Source organism: Crocodylus porosus, unplaced genomic scaffold (assembly GCF_001723895.1).
Source record: "Crocodylus porosus isolate Cpor-Errol unplaced genomic scaffold, CroPor_comp1, whole genome shotgun sequence".
Lineage (NCBI taxonomy): Eukaryota > Metazoa > Chordata > Crocodylia > Crocodylidae > Crocodylus > Crocodylus porosus.
Genome location: NW_017728942.1, coordinates 4283011 through 4304104, shown reverse-complemented (window position 1 = coordinate 4304104; position 21094 = coordinate 4283011). Strand labels below are relative to the sequence as shown.

Genomic DNA, 21094 nt, shown 5'->3' with positions numbered 1-21094 from the left:
GTAAGGAAGCAGGAATGCTGGCAAGTCCTACAAATGAATATTTTTCTTTGCCTGAAGTTCACAGCGCATTTAGCCTTTATGGTCCACCAAAAGCTTGAAAAGCTTGTGGAAGAGAAATATTTCTGAATAATCCACTCTGCTTATAGTATTTTAAAGCTAGTGATTTCTCAGGCCAGGATGCTCTCCCAAGTAGGGTCACAATGACATAGGACCTGCTGCAATAAAGTGCTCCACTGATCCAACTTTGACAGGTCCAGCACTTTACCCAGACAACAATTACAAAGAGAGAAAGAAAACAAAAGTGGTTCTTGGCCGTGGGATTTTATTTGCAACCGTAAGTGTGACCAAAACTAGTAGTGTTTGTGTCTGACGGTCATCTCTTTTGCATGCAAGACTTAGGCTACATCACCACCACTATCACCATCACTTTAACCTGCATTAATTTAGCCTGAGCTCTTCAATGACTGGCAGGGAACCTCCCTTCACCCCCTCAACAACCCACAGTTAGAAACAATAATTCCTTCCACGTTACAGAGATGGAATAGAAAATTAACATCTTTAAATAGATTATTTTTATTTACTTTTAAAACATTTTAGGACTCTCTTTTCAAGAGTCAAAAATTAAAAACCAAATTATTTAAAGAAACTCAAAAGGGAAAAATAAAAATGGAACGAGATGACCAGTGCAAAGGAGGCCCAGGGCTCTAGAGGCCACCATGCCACGTGGCCAGCACCAATTCTGGCATGTCCGCAGCCCACCCAATGAAGAACCTCTTGGCAACCCAGCCCCCGCCCAAGACAGAATTTTGGCAGACCATACTTTTGGATGGATTCAGCTTTCAAGAGAAGAGAGTTTTTAAAAATAATAAACAGAAGGAAAATTTTGTTTGGTTTCTTTGCGATACCATGAAAGTCCTGCCAGAATTGTATTTGTCCAATCTAGCATTCCTTGCCATTTGCTCTCATCACCATTTTGCACCAGGGCACAGGGCAAGGCTACCAAATCAGGATGGTAGTGCTTTGAATCCACTCTGCGTTGGTGCGAAAGGAAATACAGGAATGCAAAAAGTAGGTGAAAGCCAAGTCCCCTTTCACAGGCATGTGGCTGCAGTGAAAGTTGGTGGAAGCTGCTCTTTAAATTCTGAGGAATGCCAAAGGGACTGCAGGTGGTTCAGCAGCTCTCAGGCTCTGGCCCAGCACAGCTATAACAATTAGAAGACCAGCGTATCCAATTCATTCTGTCCTTAATACCACATTTATTTGGCTAGAACATACAATGTAGCATTGAAGAAAAGTCAAACTAGTTTATTGCTCTTTGTAAAAATGCACTTGACTTACGTCGTCTGTTTTCCTTTCTTTATTTGGCTGTTGTACCATATGTATAAAAGTGTTATTATGTCCACCCATTTGTTCAGTATCTAACAGCTCTCTTTTTTTTTAATCCATTCCTGACATTCTCCTTAGTTTTACCAGACAACAGCCTGAAAACTCTAGATTTACATAAATACTGTAAATGTCTCCATAAATTGCAGCATTATAACAAAAGATTTATCAAAGTAGACAACATGTTCGGTGTTCTTGGTTGGTTGTTTCTTTCCCCCTCCCCCCATTTTAAAAATATACCTAAATTTGAGATAATCTTAACAGAGTAACAATTACAATAAGAAAATATTACAGTGCGTCGACTAAAGGAATATTCTGCTTTCCTCAAAGCCAATATTCCCTTTTGCATGTTGAAGTGATTCAGCAATTAGGAACTTTTACCTACATACAATAATTTAGTAAAATGAGAATTAAACAAGGCAGATACTTACTATTCTTCTTCTGTCTGTAATTCACAGCTCATGCGAATAAAATCGCAATAAATATTAAAAAATAGTTTTCTTTTTCTTTTTTTCTGTAAGGCATCTCTGAGTATTACAAAGTTTTTGTACAACCAAAAAATAAGATCGCTTTCCCTCCCCCCACTGTTCTCCAAGTACCGTGCGTACCTCGATAGTAAAGAAGAGGACTGCAGGTCTGATGGTGGCCAAGGGAGCTGGGGTGGGGATAACTGATGGATGGGGGGGATAAGGTGAGGGGATGAGGAGACGACAGACGATGGAAGCAGACCACTAAGTGTGCAAGAAACTGTAGTTTTCCTTCTAACGTTTCAGAGACTTTAAAGTATGGTCTTCAAGATGATCCATGTCCAAAAGCTTACCGGAAGTCCTTCTTCATGAGTGTAGCCAGATTGCAAGGGTTCAGGTTCCCCCTTAACACTATAAATAGCTTCGGTATTCATATGCACCTAACAGGATTTCGTTTCTTTTCATTTGTTTTTCCCTTTGTTTTTCTTGGGGTTTTTTTGTTTTTGCTCTTTTTGTATCCTTCCATGGTAAGATTGTCCTATGTGGTAGATGCCTGGGCTGGACCCTTATTGCATGCGGTCAGGTTGCAGCTGTTGGGGCTGATACTGAACAAAAGCAGTGGTGGGTGCTGCTGGATTGCTCGCTGTGAGGGGCGGTTGGACTGCACTTGGGTAGCCGTATCCCACAAACCCAGCAGCAGGAGAGGCGGCATAGGGGTACTGGTCATAGGCAGCTGTGGTATACTGGGTATAGGCTTGGCTCGCAGTGGCGTAGTCTATGTAGGGAGACGTGATAGACTGCACAGGGGTAGGGATGACCATGCTGGGCTGAATGATTGCTTGAGGATAAATATAGTGAGGAGTTAGCCTGTGGAGTCAAACAGAGAGAGTCAGTCAGGACTGCCCCTCTCCCCCGATGCAAGCGTCGTGGTAATGGAAGCAGTGCTGCCTGGCAGTACTGCCCTTGCACTAGGAGTAATTAGAGGGATGGGGGGTGTGGAATAAAACAAAAAGGCAAAAACTGAAAATGGAGAGTAGCAGAGCACAAGGTGACGCCTGACCTACAGGCACTAAGCTAACACTCATCCTGCCTCTCCCGTTCCTCAGCTCTCAGGCCACTTCCACCCCCAGATTTAAATGGGAAAGTAACTGGACTGGGCTGCCTCTCCAGTGTCCTGTACTGTTGCCTCGTTCACGTGCTCAGAAATTTTGTTCTCCTAGTTCTGCTGCTATTTCTCCATCTCCTTTAGCAACTCTTCTTCTTTCCCCTTTCTAGGGCATCATCCCCTCACAACAGATCTCACCTGCCCCCATCGCCCATCATTTCCGTCCAACCACTCATCCAGCAGGACATGCCGAGTTGTTGAAAGCTCATGCCAACAGCATGGCCTGACCTCAGCCCGTTTTCCTTCCTCACCTCAGTTTTGGTGTCCCCTGGACTCCTCCCACATATGCACCACCGCTGGGAGCCACATGGCTTCTCTCTCCTGCCTTTAGTCATCCAACTCAGCCTGCTTGAGCCAATAGCCTTCTTCTCTCTTGCCTCCTCATTACCCAGACTGCGCCCCTCCAGGCTACCACAAGGTGGTAAGTCATGGTGTATGACCCCCGTCCAAACCGGTCTGCAGATTTTATCTACCCTCCGTATCCATGTACCGTTGTAGTCCTGACCTGGCCTGCATCACCTACCACACTTGCTGGCCTCCCCATCTCCCCTTTGCCTCTTTCATCAGAACCTTCACCCTCCTCCCATTACTCAAACACTCCCAGAGATGCTCTCCCTCTGGAAAGCCCATGCACAAGAGACAGTGCTAGGTTAACGCAAGGGGTTAAAAAGCAAGACCACCCCCCCGCACCAGCTCATCACATCCATCCTGCCAGATAGCAAGCGAGCCCTGAGAAACAGGAGTTCTCCTGACCTTACTGCCTTGGTGCTGGTGCTTAGAAAACAAGGGGTGTCTGTAAGTCTCTGCCTCAGGCCTGCTCTGCCAGCTAGTTTCTAGCAGCTGCTTTCCGTCTCTTCTCTCAGAAGCAGCTCTGTTAAAATACCTCGGCTGCCTGCTGCTCTATCAACCACATACACGGCATCTTTGCAGCTGCTTCTCTCCCATCCTCCATACTTGTGCTGCCACTTGACTGGGCCCATCTTCCTTCCTCCCTGCCCCTGCTCCCCCCAGTCCTTCCCAGGTCACTGGACAAGTCCCATGGGCTCTCATCCCTCCCCTGGGGAGCTTTTCAGTAGCAGGAATTGGAGGCCATTCCCCTGTATGCCCCAATCAAGATGATTTTATTAAAGTATGACCTGGCACCTCTTGGGAATAGTTAAAGGGCTTTCAAGCTTGTTATCACTTACTACATATTTAAACTAGTGTTTTCATAATAGTGGCTGTTGAGGGCAATAGCTACAGAGTGTTTGTTGGAAAAACACAAAACATTAATTCTGGCTTCTTCCAATGAGTAATATTTTTCAGCAGTTACTGTGTCAACAAGCCCCCCATCCCAGCAGCTATTCAATGACGGGCAGTGACTTGCATTATTTTCAGTCCTGCTGACCTTTGTTTCACTTTCAGTGAATGATCTATCCAGCCAGCATCCCAGACAAAAGAGGGCTGATGAGAGCTGCCTAGCATTACCCAGTGCTAATCTCCCTTGGAAAACATGGAGGCTCCCTCTAGGAAGAAAGCAGACATAATGCTCCAGTAGGCTAGCAAGGCCAGGCTCCACTTGCATAAATTATCAAAGGGCTTTTTATTACAAATGAGGGTTTAAGCTTGTAAAGGAGCCTTGTATGGCCAGGCCTGCTGCCTACTCAATCAATTCACACTCCCAAGCATTATTTTTTTTTGTCCTTTAAGTTGGATAGTATATTCTTCACTTTGTCCCAACCTGCTGCACACTGCTGAAGAACAGATGCGTCTCATCATAACAGTGGCTGCATTTCAAAGAGGAGTTTAGCAATTCCCCTACTAATTACCTGGCCAACTCAGGATGGAAGAGACCAGAATTTAAAAATACAAGAGCTCCTTTTGCCAACTACTACAGCTGGATTTTGCAAGGAGACCACTATTTCACATGCGAGAGAAATGTGGAGCACAAGAGATCTACCGTGGCAGAGACTGGCTGAGAAGTCAGTGGCTCAACACATTTTACTAGGCACCCAGAACTGAGATTGCAGATGCCCTGCTTTCAAAAGCCTTCTCCTGATGCGGAGACTTGAGGTCCAAGTGCCTAAACCACCTTTTTCAAAAAACTAGGACTTGGCCAGGCAAAACTTTCTGAAATGCCCAATCGGTCACTTGACCACAGCTAGAGCTGGAGAAGATCCATCAGAGAAAGCAGTGGCATGATTCTGTCTGGCAACAGGGAATGTCTTACTAAGCTTTGAGAAACAAGAAGTCAGGCACCAAAGATTCACTGGTTTGTAGGAGTCCCACCAGATTTCCCTCACTATAGACCCTGACTATGTAGGACACTGCCCGATACCTACAGTAGACCAAGCGGCATGGGTTTCTGAGTAGTTCTCCTCCCATCTCACTGTATCCATCTTTTTCTGCTTGCTAGTTAAGATTTTTTTCAGTGATTTATTCATCCCTGGTGTTTTGATGGCAGAATCCTTTCCCCCTCATCTGACTCCCTATTTAGCATGCCACAGGCTATGAGAAGCACATCCAAGCAAAATTATCTAGCCAACCCTTTATTTCTTCCTCTGTAGGCATCCATGAGATCAGGGTGGGTTAAAAGCCAGGCACTGCAATCTTCCACAGCCACCTTAACTACCACCTCACTTTGGTATCATCAGCCAAAAATGGGGCTGCATAAAATACCTGGGCACCTACCAGGAAGGCATAGCTTGAAAGCATCCCTGCTGATGTAACAAATCTAGAGGGCACCCCAAACCTCCATCGAACAATGATCATATAGTAGAGATGCCCCGTGTCAGATGACCAGCTTTGTCCCACTCCACAAGCCAAATGAATTGTGCAAGGCCTGCCCCATGGGCCAGACTGGGTCCACGTACTGTCTTCCATCCTGTATGCTGGACCCAGCGCACGTGGTACCTGCTCTGGATGGTCCGGGAGTGTGCTGCACACAGGACCCGTGTGGCACCAGTCTGGACACAAGCAGCATGCGGCACCTGCTCCAGGGCCTGGGCTGCATGTGGTACCTGCCCTAGACCTGTCAGGGCAAGTGCCATGTACAGTGGGGGTCCGGGATCTGCTGCCATACGTGGCTCATGTCTTGGACCAGCCAGAGAGGGCGCAGCATGGGTTCTGGGCCAGCTGAAGAGGGCACCGTGTGGTGCACATGTGGGGTCCTGTGGGGGGGGTTGGTCCAGCATATGCCGAGTGTGGGTCCACACTCAGGGACAGCACCAGGGGCCAGATGATGGGCCATTACATTACATTAACACCCCTGCCTTATAATAATGCCTTCTAGCAATAACATTATACACTGAGCCTCAGGTCTCTGGTTGCTTTCATTTGTGCAGCTTAATAAAAAATCTGGTAGAGTTTTGCTAGATCAAGTCCTGTTGTTTTAATTCTAACATTAAAAATTAATTGGGCTGGCATGTTAAGAGCGCAAACTCAGTCCCAGCTTTCCTGGAATCTCACAAGCTTGGGAGACTCCAACTCAAACCCAGGGAACAAGCCCAGTTTAGACTGCAAACCAGCTGGGAGCCTACCCATTAAGGCCGATTCTGGTCCAGAAATTTAGATCCAGCCCAGGGATTAAGTTCTAGTCCCATTACCTAATGCAGAGACACACACAATGTATAACTGCTTGTTAGGTCACAAGCTGCACAAGGAATTAAACAAGTGCTCTCCTCCCCTCTAGGGGAAGGATCAGCTCATCTCTTAGATCTACACATCCTTCTCTACATCTCCCCTATAAAACAAGTACTCTGATACTGAAGTGGCTCTCCCACCTGGCTACAGGTAACTGGAAGCTAATGCTCCACCCTACAGTTTCTCCCAGCTTCTGTTCTAATGCATTCATCGTGACTGCAGCATAAAACAAAATAGAAAAGTCACTGAAAAAAAGTTAAAGAACAAAAACAGCAAGAAAACAAAACTGCATGCCCTCAGAAATTCTGTGCGCAGTTGGTTTTCGCCCGGGCATGCAAAGTGTTAACACATGAGCTGGCCTGGGATCCGAGACACAGTTTGACCCCAACACTTTTTATGTTAAAAGTCTCCTGGGTCTCCACCCCTCACCAACACCATACAAGCAGAGCTCTAGACTAAGCTGCACTGCTGAAAGGCAATTTGTAGTATCCAACTGTCCACATTCCCCTGTGAGAGTGCATTTCTAGACAACAAGAAAAGGGTACAGGTTAGCAGCTTTTGAAAAATTGTGCGACACTTGGCCAGAAACATGCTCACAGTACATACATATCAGCTTCTCTTTGCCATGGTTCTGATACTAGGCTTCTATCTGGGGCCAAATCTGAAAAAACAGGTGCATACAGTGCACAGAGAATGAACCCATGGGCAGGAGCAGAAAAGAAATAATTCAAAACCCATATTTTGCTGCGTGCTCTCTGTAACCCCTTTGCCTTCTGAACTATGTGGCCGTGTGCATGTGCCTTCCTAAGAGAAACACACCAATCTATGAAGTGTTGAGCCCAGAACTCACATAGGAAATAAGCTGCTCAGTACTTGGGCAGGATTAGAAAATAACTGCTCTGGAGAAGGCTCAAAAAACATCTCTGCTTTCCCTGAATTACTGGCAACACCACCACAAATTGTCAGAGGTGCACCAATATCTCGGTCCATATTGGATCAGCAGTGATAAAAAGGAAAATTGGCATTAATTGGCAATCAACTTCTTTTGGCCTGTGTAGCTGATAAAGTCACCAATAAATACCATGTACATGCATGCAGCTGCAGCATACTGTACACAAGGCCAGGAATGCACCCTGGCAGCTTGGAGAGCAGCATCCAGCCAGCAAGTCCACTTGCCAGCAAGTCCAGAGGAAGGGGCAGATCAAGGCCCCCTCCCAGTGAGGGAATAGGGCTGGGGCAGGGAATGGAGCTGTGGGGAGTGGGGAGCAGCTTCCTGCCACTGCACACATTTCTGGGGGAGGAGTGAGGAGCACGTGCATCCCCAGATTTGTGCATGAGGCAAAGGCAGCACTGGGAGGGGGGCTACGGGGTGGGCTACAGCCACCCCAAAGTTTGCCATAGTTCCCCCCGTTGCAGTGCTGCTGCCACCTACCCCAGCCCCACCCACCCTGGTCCAGCCCCTCCGACAGGAAGAAATATGCAGCTCCTGGCCCTGAGTCTGCAGCAGGCAGCCCAGCCTCACCCCAAACATCCAAGGGGTACATACCCCCCCATGCCTCTGCTGGGGGTGCACAGTGGCAGGGAGCAGCCTGCCCTGAGCAAGCTGCCTGCATCTCTGCCCTGCGCCCCACTCCCTGCCCCTTTCCCTCCCTCATTGTGGGGGCTTGATTCCCCGCCCCCCCCCCACACACACACACACACACACACCCCTTCCCTCCCAACTTACTGGCTGGATGTTGCTCTCCAAACTGCTGGGCTGCATATTGACTAGCGGATCAGTATTGCCAACATGGCTGGTTAATAATCAGTCTTCAGGACTGGCCAAAAATATCTTTAATCAATGCACCCCTACAAATTGATTTGGGCTTTAAATATTTCCTTTGTTGTCCAGTCAAGGGCTAGCACTTCTAAATCATCGACTACAAAATACTACACAGAATAATAAGTGTTCACCAAATATAAACAGCAAATGTGCTTTCCAAAAAAATAAGCCCTGGCTCACGATGCCTAGAAGTACATTTTATTTTACACTACATTAAAAAAAAAAACAAACTCAAAACTAAAACAAATCACACAAACTCCAGAATTCATTCCTATATAAAAAGGACTAGTGGAAGTTTTTTGTTTTTTTTAATTCAGGCAGAAATTTCAATCAGGGTATGATGCAGGTTGGACTTTTTAATTGGGTGACCAGCTGGCAACTCATTTATTGATCAAAACAAAAACATACAAACCAAGGTAATGTCAGCTTTGATTACTAGCAACCACAAAGAAAACATAACAAAACAAAGTGCAACGGGATGAAGTTATCTACTGGCTCAGTTTACAATTCATAGGTCTCCACAATACAGTATATTCTTTAAAAATGCTTTTAGAAGGGTAATTGCTTGAAGAAATTTTAAGGCAGTGTAAATTTTTGTATTATACACACGAAAAACCAGTGCCAATCTTATTTTCTTCAGAATTAATTCCATTTTCAAATTCAGACCTCCCTCCCCTTCCCCGTATGTGGCTATCGGTCTTCTGAGCATACGTATCAATCAAAAGTCTCCCCGTCCCTCAAAGTTCTGCAAGCCAGAAGAAAACTTGATCCAGAATACAAAATGTGATTATAAAACGTCAATCAAGTGATCAGCAAAATGTCATCACACATCAAAGTCATCCTGTGAACAGCAAAGGTATGAGATGCTTCATGGCATTATGATTAATCACTGGCAGAGACCACAAACACTTGTAGAACACAATGAATATGGTCAAACCTAAAGTTAGAACCACTGGTCCCTGCTGGAGACATTCATGAAGTACTTTGCTTTGAGCCTTTGGCCAAAGGCAGCGTGAGATGGCTGGCGATGAGGATCAGGGCGCTAACCCAGCGTGTTCCTAACTAGGTGGCACGGAGCCACACCTGCCCCCGTAGCCAAAATTAAAAAAGACATAAAAACAAAACATGTGGTTACAGACCATCAGCAGAAAACAGCTTTTTTTTTTTTTTTTTTTTTTGTAGAAGCTAACCCAGAAAGGACAAAAACAGAGTTTCTTTTCAATTCAGTTCCTGTTGGAGACACGTTACACAGCTGAACATTTGAAGCAGGGCTCTGGCCTCAAATACAGTGGACTGAACAAACTGTGCAACTTTCTGGCACATTTGAGAGAGGCTTAAGATGATATCTATGCAGAACAGCCCAACCAGGTAATACACCCCTCGCATTTTTGAAAGCTGACACTTGAATTCTCACCAAGAGCACATAGAGTCGTTTCCCTCTCCCCTCACACACCATAGTTAGTCCCAGCCACTACAACCTCACTACTGAATGATGGGAGTACTTTGAATACCAGGCTTTCAGGTTTGTTTCATAAACCTGGCCAGCAAGCTGCGCTCCAGGTGCCATCCATGTGGGAGGGAACATGGCCAGGAGCCTTCCCCTCGAACTAAGGAACAGCACCCAACAGAAGTGCTGGTCTCAAGGGCTCTTGCCCAACCTCTCTCCTTGACAGTGAGGGGGCAGGAATGGCCAAAATACTTCTTCCCTGGTCTCTACCACGCAGCAGGCTCCTACCAGGCTACTGACAGCCTCTAGGCGCTTCATAGATCTGGGAGTACAGGAGTAAGGAGACCTGCTAAGTGGGCCGGTAAGGAAGGCACGAGCTCTTTGGCTCTTCACTGTCACTCCCCAGCCAGCCACGAACTTGGCCTTTGCTTGTTGGGTGGTTTGGGATGTGGCTGGCACAACTGAGCGCCCCATCAAAACAAACAAAAAAACCCCCACAAAATAAGAAATGCCCACCTTGAAACCCCCAGAGAATGACATGGCACTTTGTAGAAAAAGTGAGTCCCAGCTCATTGCCTGGGACTCCCTTTTGACCTTGATGGGATCCCTATAAATAAAAACAGGCCCCATCCCATGCGACAGGCAACAGCACTGCCGAAGCATTTGGAGAACGAGCAGCACGCAATGAGGTCAGAGCAGAAGCAGACAGCTTGCTCAGGGGACTTTGCAGAGAAATGCCAGCGTGCCCATCCCTCCAGTACACAACTGCACAGGGAGCTTGGCAGAAAGCAGCTTACAAATGCCATCGCCCAAGCAGCCTCCTAACTTCTTACACAAATAAATAAATAAGGGAACAGGGCCCTTTGTGTTCACCAGCGAGGGCAGGGCTCCGGCATTTGGCTGCTGGAATGCGGTCTCTATTCTCACTAGAGCCGACCCCTCAGCAGCTCAGGAGGCGACTGCAGCAGGGCTAATTAAGCGCTGGTCACCAGCAATGAGGACACGGCGACAGGCTTCTGTGCTGGCTGTACCAGCCCCCAAGGGACCCTGGGTACTTGCTCAAGTTGCCAGCCTGTGCTGAGGTATGTGCCTTGGCATTCTGCAGCTACTGTTATCCAAGCTTGCTAGGCAAAAGCTAGGTTGGGCACCTGTGCTCTATTCATAACTCTGGCTGCAGAGCAAAAGGTCATTAGAAAAACAAAACCAAACCAGTCCCAACACCCTGCAGACTGAGGCTGGTCTGGAGATCTGGAAAGCTCCCCTGGTTGTGCCTGCCCCCTGGCAGTGGGAGCCGAGGTGCCCTATACATTAGCATTTGGCTCCCCCCCCCCCCGCCCGGAGGTGGACCACGCCGTCCTCAGCGCCGTACGTACACAGACAGACAGCGCCTCCCTCAAACTCGGCTCAAAAACCTATTACTCCTACTGGAGGAGGGGGTGGAAAGGAGGTGGGATTATGGACAGAGCAACAGGCTCCAATCTGGCAAGTACCTGCTTTTCTGGCACTACTCAGGTGGCTTTAGTAGAGCACATGTTAGTACAGCACGTGTTTGTGTTCCCAGGATGGCACCTATGATCCTTGACTAAGGCCACGTAGGAAGGCTGTGACAGAGGTAGGAGGCAGAGTTCAACTCCTCAAGGCTTTTGACATGAGACTGCCTGCTCCTAACATCACTGGTGATTCTGTGGGTATCAGACCACCTCTCAGATGGGAACCTTAACACTTCACCAATACGCTGCTGGCTCCAGTCCAGCCCAACTCTCCAGCTTACCAAATAAGGCTAAGTTTAGAATGAGACAGGAAATACAGGACTATATTTTAGTACCTTCTGTAGCATCAAACTTTATTTCCATTCCTTTCTAAACCAACTCAGGACATGGAAGAGTTTTCTATAACTCCTACTAGGGTTCTCTCTTTGCATATCTGTTATGTGCCTTTAATATACTTCCCAAGTATCCTGCCTGCAACAAAAAAAACCCCTGCTCTTGCTAACCTTTACACTCATGTCTTTAAAACCAAAGATCTTGTGAAAGCACTCGATACTTCTCTTCTCCTTCACTATCCATCTTCCATTCTTCCTCCTCTAGTTCAGATTTTCAGAGCAGTCTGGGCAAGCTTACAACAACCAACTGTGTTTACTACTTCCCTGTAGAGACTACAGTGACAATACAATCAGGGAACCCAGGAAAGACCTCTCTCGTACCAATGTCAAATATCAGACTGGGATCAGAAGAGGATTAGGGCAGGAGGAAGGGGAGAGCGAAGCGAGAGGGGTACACACAAAGATAATAGGATCCAAGGCTTTTTTCCAATTCTGTGGCTAATAAAACCATGGCTAGAGGGAACGGGATCTGTGACAGCCAGGTTCAATTAAGTGAGAACCAGCAATTTCCCTCTATGTCCCCATTTCTGCAGCCTAGTCAGATTTGAATAGAACCTTTTAAGTTTATTATGCTGTTACAGTGTTATATTATGGATTTAACAACATTCACACTTTCTACACTATACAAGTACCGTCTTTAACCACCTAAAAGAGATTGAGTCTTCTTCATCCTGTACCCTTACCCCAGGATGTATATAGCCAGTGCAGGGGTATGAAAAAAAAAAAAAAAAAAAAGCCACATGCAATTAAAAGAACAGAACATGTCCCTCAAAGAGCATTAGTCCCTTTTCTTCAGCTCAAACAACACTTTGTTGCCCTGTAATAAGGCAGCTCTACTCCCAGCTTTATTCTACTTTCCCCGTGCCCAAAAAAAAAAACCAAGCAAATTATCGATAAAATGGGCTAGCTGAACAAGACATGGTTCTGGACAAACAGACTGGAAGAAAAACCCCACTCAAGCAAAAAAAGAGCTAGAGATAGTATCTGGATGAAACAAGAACCAGAGAGCAATATGGATGCCTCCCATAGCCATTTGCCATTTGGCTGGAAGGAACACTAAATGCACCGACACAGATAAAACAGACATATTTCTGGAAAAGAAGATGACGTGCAATACTTTACATCCAAGAAGCTAAAAACAGCTTAACTATTAAGCCTTGGAACAGTCCTGTGAAGCAAATAACATCATAGGAGAAAAGGGCCCAAAATGGTCAGCTCCAGAATACCCAGGAAGTCCACCTTTAACTAAATCGTTCCAACTCCACCTGCAACTAGGCTAAAACCTGAAGAAGCATCTTCAAAATCTTTCTTATATCTCAAGGCAAACCTGATGAAAAAAAGTTGTTAAACTGGTTTTGCGATTGATTTTGTTTTTGAAGTCCTGCAAAATTTCTGCCATTCAAACAAAACCAAACCAAACCAGAAAAAAAATTAAAATACCAAAACAAACATTTTTCTGCACGCCAAAGTTTCTGGTAGATGTTTAAATAGAGCAAGTCTAGAGCACTTTTTTTTTTTTAAAAACATCAATAAAACACACACTAAGAAAATACTGAAAAAAAAGCATCAAAGTTGTCAGAAAAAACACCCAAACTATATATTGTGAAAAATGGATGGTCTTTCCCTCTGAAAAACCACCTTCCTAGAAGTTTCATTAGGTTCTACTTCTATGCAGTCTTGCTTGGTCTTGAGCAAAAAATACTTCTCTGCCCTGCTCCTCAGAAGTCTGAAGCCCTTATTGTCATCATGCTTTTAGCTACTACATGTCCCCTTGGCTGCATCCTTGTGCCTAGTGGGACAGGTAGAGTCATTTGAATAAAGCTGGTAGAGCACATTTCTGCTTCAGACTATGGTAGAGAGAAGCAGAAACAAGTGAAGATGGCTCTAGAGATGACAAAAGGACCCTGACTGTCCCTTAAAGATTGAAAATGGAGAATAAAGTTACTCGAAGGATGAACTATGGGGTTCTGAGCTTTCTATCTTTAAGGTAATTGATTAAGGCAGATGCAATATGTAGAAACCAAAATCTACATATAGTGGCCTTTAGGAAACAGCATCTTAATCTAGATCATGAGCAAGCAGATGTCCTTGCAGCAAAACGATCACCAGAAATGAAACCTGACCCTATATGGGCCTCCTCAGACTCGGAGCCAAATATTGTAGGACTATATTTAAAATTGATCTAAAACACTGATGTTGTACCCAGTGCCAGAAAGTCATGGCTCCATTTCCCAGCAAGCGCGCAGCTATACAAATGCTGCTGTTGGTTTAATTCCTAGAATGGACAAGGCTGGGTTGTTAGTAAACCTGCTCTGAGCATTTTTTGCAGGGCCTAGAGAACTGCCGTGATTCTCATTGTAGGGATTTACAGCCATCCTGAGTGTCTACAACAAGATGGAAAGATCCAGCGCTACTGCCCTAGGGTACATAAACTAATTCCATTGAAGCCAATGGTGTTGCATCTGTTTGAGATACAAGAACCAAATGAATATTCATTTTTATATAGGGCCCAACTGGCTTTCTGTCACATTGGTGCCCCTTTTAATGTCAACAGAGTTGCAAAGTACAATCAAGCAGCCTTTGGCTCATGAAATAAGAATGGATTGGGCTTTAGGCTCAGACAGACTTAACTGACTACAAACAACCATGAGGGACTACACAGATCAAAACCACAGTATTACATGCTCACTTTGCACTAGTATAAGCAGCTAGTATAAAATACAAGATGCTGGTCAACAGCCTGAAGGAGAGCACTATGTTTTTGGGTCCAGTTTGAGCACTACTGCTTTAAAACACATGCTTTGGGTGGGGGGAGGGGGGGGGAACCTGCAAAGCAGCCAGGTCCAGGCATGTATCATTTTACAGACGTTCTAGAAAAAGAGGCATTTCTGACTGGCAGAAGTTTGGTCTAGGCAACAGCAACCATACTTGGGAATTAGCAGCTGAAGCCATTTGGAAAATGGATTTGAATGTTTCTCTGGAAATCCCCCAAAAAAACTTCCATGTTATTGGCACCAATAAACAACAGGTGCCGGGTGAGCCATCCCCCTGAGAGCCACGGGTGATTGACAGGGCAGCCTGGGGTCTTGCAGCCGGATGGTTTTGCGCTAAGAGGTAGAACTGGAAGTCAGAGCGCAGAGGCTGCCAGCTGACCGGGCACACTATACAAGCAACGTAAGGACAGCCAGAGAGATGAAAGTTTTCTTTCTATTTATTTTTAACCCAATAGAGTGGTTTTAAGGACAGCAGCTGCAAAAGGGACTTTCTTCACTTCCTAATTGTGGCAGCAGATTGTAAGCTTCAAAACACAGCCAGAATGAGCCATGTCAAGGCAAAGTGCCAGCTGTGCCAGGCCAGATGCAGGGCTGGGGTGAGGAGGCCCATCACGATTGAGCTGCCCGTATCTGGCTCTCTTCTAATTTCCACTCTGCAGTCATTTGTGCAAGTGTGCAGCGCTACTATTCTGGCCTGATAGCAGTGTACACCCTTACAACTGCAAAGTGGACCCAAGAGCCTGATGACACCAGCCCTACTTCCAATGGGTACATGATCAACTCAGTGGCAGATCCTGCAGCAAGAGTAGTCCGAGGCCACCTTTGTCGAGTTCCAGCAGCAAGAGGCAGCCCTAAAATACAGCTGCAGTCACAGGGAGAGTCCCTGTATAGAAAGCTGTTTAAGCAGCTTTACAGAGGGGCAGTGTATTCATGTAGCGTACTGGTATAGCACAGTTTCTGTTCTGGCCACAGGCAACATGCTGCAAGCATAGCTGGGAAGACGGAACGTAGCTGGGGAATCCCAGCAACCTGCACCAATTTTATATCTGGGCACGGCTGGTGCACCACAGGCCCCACATTGAGGGAACCATAAGAGAGGTTGGAAAGCTGGCTACACCAAAGGCTCCTTTTCACTATCTGGGTTACCTTCAGTTGCTTTTATACCATCCAAGACATTTGAAAGGGGCACTGCAGAAACAGTCCAAGCAACCCACCTGTTGAGTCTCATAACACATCCTGATTACATGGGGGTAATTCTATGTCTGCAGAGCACAATTCAGACAGCTCCCAAACACAGGAGTAGCCATAGGATCAAAGCTACAAACTAAGCCAGCAGGCACAGCAGTTTGGGCCCAGAAGCGTACAAGTTATTCCTCAAGGCCTGGCCCAACATAGCAATACATTGTTTTTGTGCATTGCTATTACAATCCAAAGTCATTGCATTGAAACTAAATAGCTCTCAATTCTAATTTACTTCTGGCTGTTTGTTTTGTGTGTATACTTCACTCTGCTGGGACGGAGAAAACAGAGGTTCATTTTAGTTTCACTTTCTCTTCCTCCAGCCCTAACCAAAACTCCAGCTGCTCACAGGTCCCTGCAGCTCATGGGGAGGTTTCAATTTAAGAAAAATATTCACTGTGGTTTGGGTTACTACTAGTCATTTTAAGTAATCAGAGAAAACTGCCTCCAGTCCAAGCCTCAGCTTCCATTTTGGGCTTCACCTACTAGTCAATCTTTTTAAACAGTGAGGTGCTCCACCTCTGGCCTGAAGGCCAAGTTTGGCTCGCAGAGCCATAGAATCCAGCCCACAAAGCAAGCCAGGAATCAAGAACTTAGACAGCAGAGGAACAGTGGCAATTAATATTGTCACCATCCCCCACTGCCAAATTCCTAAACAGGTTGGGGCCAGGAAATACAACTTCCCACCCCCAATCTTCCTCCTCATCCCCAGTAACTAGATCAGGCCTGGCCCATGCTCCCTCCCCTCCTGTGACTGGATCAGGGCCACATCAAGCCCCCTTCCCCCTCTACGGGGCTGGGCTGGAGCCAGGCTGTATCCTGCAGTCTCCACAAAGCCAGACTGGGCCTACAAGCACCCCGTGTGCCAGATTGGGATCATCAGCCAGATCCAGCCTGTGGAATGACCAGCCACTGCCCATCCAGCCTATCAGCCAAAAAAGGTTGAGCACTAGTGCTTTTAATACAGTAGCCTCGTCTTCTAACATCGCCATAGGACAGGTCATGAATTATTTATTAATTACTTCACCATGTTCCATTATGGCATCTCGGACTCAGCGGACAGGGGCAGTTGCCTTGTACAATGCGTCCTATAGTTGCAACATTAGCACTTTAACAGGGATGTAGTGGGGAAAGGGCATTTTGTTCCTGGTACCAGGTACAGAGGCAGCCCAGCATGGGTCATCAGTCCTTTGGTAAGTTAGGGGTGCCTAAAGCAAAAAAAAGGTGAGGGCAAAGAAACACGGGACTCCACAAGCAGAAGTGGATGACAACCTGCTCTTGCACTCCTAGAGCTTCCAGAATTCATTCCACAATGGCATGAGGAGAGATGTGGGGTCAGCAAGGAATGCAGGGTTGCGCTCTAAGCTGGCAATGACCTTGCTGATTTTTTTTTTTTTCCCCCCCCTCAAAACAAAGCATCAAACCAAGAGCCAAACTGTTGCTCAAAATGAGCATCTAATGCCTTCTCCCCTTTCCCCTCCTCCCCCACAAGAAGAAACTCATGTATGGTCCAATTCATAGCACCAAGGTAAATTGCTCTAGCTTTCTGCCAACCCACATTTCCCATGATTAAAATCATGGCTGGAGCAAACTGCAATGAAATTCTTGTTTACTGATGCTTGCAAATAACAAGATATATAATCCCCTCCCTTGGCCTCCTCAGTCTCCAGGTTCCTGTCTCTTGGCAACTGATAAATAATTTATAGTCTTCATTGTCATATGTACTAAATGTAGCCTGGCTGGCTTAAATGATGAAACCAATGCCTAAAAACTAGAACACTGTCTAGATCACAAGAAACATCTAGGCAGTTAATCTCATGCTCCTTCATACGCAAAACTAAAAAAAAGCAAATGATAAAAACAAAAAAAACAAATTCTTGTGAAAAAAAACTACTATTTTTCCCCAAATATGCAGCCAAAGTTGCTACATGAAGTCACAGATAAGAATAAGTGTGTAATTACATGGATTACAGGTTTGAGCCAAAGCCCACTGCAGTCAGAAGTGGAGTTATTTATTTATTTTACATTTAACATGTAAACAGTCTTGCTTTGAGCAGCTTTTAGGATCATCTTTCATTATGTGCCCCAGCGTTCAAGTGTCAGAAGTATAAAGATTACTGGCTGCCTCAGACGGAGAAAGCTGTTGTATTTCCCATGTAAGCAAAGCCATAAACACAAAAAAGCCTGTCTACCTGGAACACTCCAGCTTTGTACCACAACCGAGGCTCTTCATTTCATAACAGATGTTCAAGTCCTTCCAACACAGCTATAACTATTTATAAAAACTAATGTGTTTCCACCACACACAACCAAACATATGATGGGAGCACTGTTATGGCAACACCACTTCTTACGATCATAAACGGGCTGCACTGTGACTACAGGCATCAAAAGAATGGTAAAAACGGGGGGGGGGGGGATTATGAGAGAGATAATGTTATGATGAATTAAGAATAGGGGAGGAATTCAATATTTTTTTCTTTTGTCAACAAGTCAGATATCCATTCATATGTCACTTAAAACTGCAAGCCAGCAGTGCTCAAAAGCTTAAGATAATGCACCCATTTTCTTAATGCTCTCAGAAAGGAAAACTATCAATATTCACTTTCTGAAGTGATGAAAAAAGCACTGCATCAATCATTAAACAGTTAAATGAAGGCAGTATGACAGTTGCTATTGTTCTCTTGAAGCACACTTGTCTTTCCCCGAGCAGCTGCCAGATCCTATTAGATGTATAAAAAGAGGACTTTTCTAACTGAGTAGGGATGGTATAAGCTATTGAAAGCAGTAGACAAAAGCCCACTTTTGCAGACTATTCAAGCCCTGTATAACATCTGTCCAAAATCAATTTTTGACCTAATGTTACTTTCATTAAGTATCAGACTTCGTTTCCAATGCAATTTGCATTTTAGACCAAAACTAGACCCCAAGTTCAGACCAAAACTGTAACCCAAGTGTTACTACATGGGAAAAAGGATGGAGGGAGCAGATCTCATTCTAGAAATAGGCCATGGTACTTTACTGTCTTTACCTACTTTGATACCTTAAGAATTACAATGGGAGAAATTACGTACTATTTATTCGGATCTCCTACATTCCTGAAATAGCCAAGGCGGCAGGGAGCACATTGGAAAGCAACTTGCTCATGATTTAAAAGGAACGTGACTTGCTGACGTGATAAGTTCTGTCCAAGTCATATGAAAACTGACATAATACAAAACAACTTTTGAAATCTCCATTAAAAGAGAAGCACTCTGGCAGTTACACGGGCTCAGCCCCCCGCTTTTTTTTTTTTTTGAAAAATGACCTGGGGTTCTCTCTCACTCTTAAAAAAAAGAAATGAGGAAGTCGATTCATGCATTCAACTTCAGCCAGGCTGTTATTATGTTAAGACAAACAAAAACTTCCACTTACCCAAAGGGTCTCTGAATAAAGGCTGGATGCAACTGCTGCACACCTATAGTAAAACCTGAAAAAGAGTATTTGGAAACCAGAAGATTAAATAAAGTGTCCATGGTAACATGTAAACACACACATGTAGGTGTGCGCACCCTCCCTCCCTTGTGTGAACAATTTTTCAATGCTTAACAAAATACCTTTTAGAGGCAAAGTGATCTTAAAACATCCATTAATGTAACATGACTTTGGAGCAGATTACAGCTCTGAATGGGGAACTTATCGCAAATGCAGTCATCAAGAGCTAAAAACACAGTAAGTCATTCTATACAGTGTACAATCAACCCACAAAACGCAGAAGGCAAAGTGATGAGATGCACATAAGCTGCACAACAGTCACAACACGAACGCAAAGAGCAAAATGCACAAGTGTTAACAGAACCTACGTACATCCCACTTGCAAGAAGCTACTGTAGTGGGGGTTCAAGGAAGGAAACAGGAAGCAAACAGATGAATTATACAGTTTTGCTTGTGTGTCTGCTGCACTATCAGGCAGGTGCAGACCTTCAGAACAGATCCGCGCTTACAGCCTAGTACAGGCGATGCACTAGTAGGCCAGCAAGCAGTCCCCCCCCAAAACTGAGGCTTATTTTAATGTAAAAAACTGCTAGGAAGTTTACTACTGCAGTCCCCCTTTCTAAACCCGAGTCTAATGCAAAACAAAAAAACCAACCCCTGAACTCCTCACCAGTTTGAATGCTCCGCGGTTTGGCCCCCAAATACGCTAGGTTCACATTCGCTTTCCTGCCATCGATGATGGGGTTGGGATCCTTGCACGCTCGGTCGGCAGCCGCTCGGTCTGCCATGGTCACCTGAAACGAAGCACAAGCTCAGGGCGGGGGTCACGGACTCGCAGCATCCTCAACTAAGTCGGGGCAGGAGGGGGGAGGGGGGGCTTTAAAGCGTTTGCATCGGGAGAAGGGTCCGTTCCCGAGTCCTCAGCAACGTCTCCCTTTGTTTCTGCTTTGGAGCTGAAGAAGCAGAGACGATGCAGAAGTGGAGCGGGGGAAATCCTCCAGGCTGCTTTGGGCAGGGGGAGGGGGGTTGGGTCTCCCCATTTTGCCTGGACACAACCCCGATGCCCCAGGGAGCGGGGGAGCGGGGACGAAAGCGGCACTCACGAAGCCGTATCCGCGGGACTTGCCCGTCTGGCGGTCCGTGATGACCACGGCCTCCTCGATGTCGCCGAAGCCCTCGAAGTACTTTCGCAGCGACGCGTCCGTGGTGTGGTAGGGCAGGCCGCCCACGAAGATCTTGGTGAACGTGGTGTCCTTCTGCCCCGTGTGCATGGCGGCGGGGGGTCAGCGGGCGCCTCCCGCGCCTCAGCCCGGCGCCCGCCCCATGCGGCGGGCACGCACGGACAGACGGACGCACCGGGAAGCAGGCCCGGCTGCGCGCGGATGCACCCGGCGGCGACTCGCGGCGCTGCCCGGCGGTGAGGATTTGTAGCGCTCCCCGCTCCGCCCCCACCGCGCGGAGCCCTCTGGGACTCGTAGTCTCCGCCCGCCTCGCTCCGCCCCGCCCCGCCGCGCAGAGCCTTCTGGGACTCGTAGTGCCCACCCGCCTCGCCCGTCCTAGGCCTCGCGGGGCTGTGCGCGCCTCACAGCCGGGCCTTGAGGCGAGCAGGAAGCGCTGCTCGGCTCTCCCAGCCCCGAGGCCTGCAGCAGGGTGCCCCCCACCCACGCAGCCTTGACAGCTCTTATGAGGTCCCTTCCAGCCGAACGATTCGACACCTCTGCGAGCAGGCAGTCGTAGGGTTGGGTGCAGGCGTTTAAAAAGACCGAGGCGAAATCAATCTTAAGTTATGCCGTTTTTCACAGGAACAGGGTGGGCCGCCC

At 46.4% G+C, this 21094-nt stretch overlaps 1 protein-coding gene across 1 annotated transcript; it reads right to left on the bottom strand.

Annotated features, from left to right (window-relative positions):
- Positions 1-2341: 2341 nt before the first annotated feature.
- On the bottom strand, positions 2342-20621 carry RBM38 (RNA binding motif protein 38). The gene is made up of 4 exons (XM_019548174.1): positions 20378-20621; positions 19945-20068; positions 19215-19269; positions 2342-2717 (listed from the first exon to the last, which is right to left on the bottom strand). Exons 1-4 carry the CDS (start codon positions 20543-20545, stop codon positions 2417-2419), a joined length of 648 nt encoding a protein of 215 aa, XP_019403719.1. The 5' UTR covers positions 20546-20621; the 3' UTR covers positions 2342-2416.
- Positions 20622-21094: the final 473 nt, after the last annotated feature.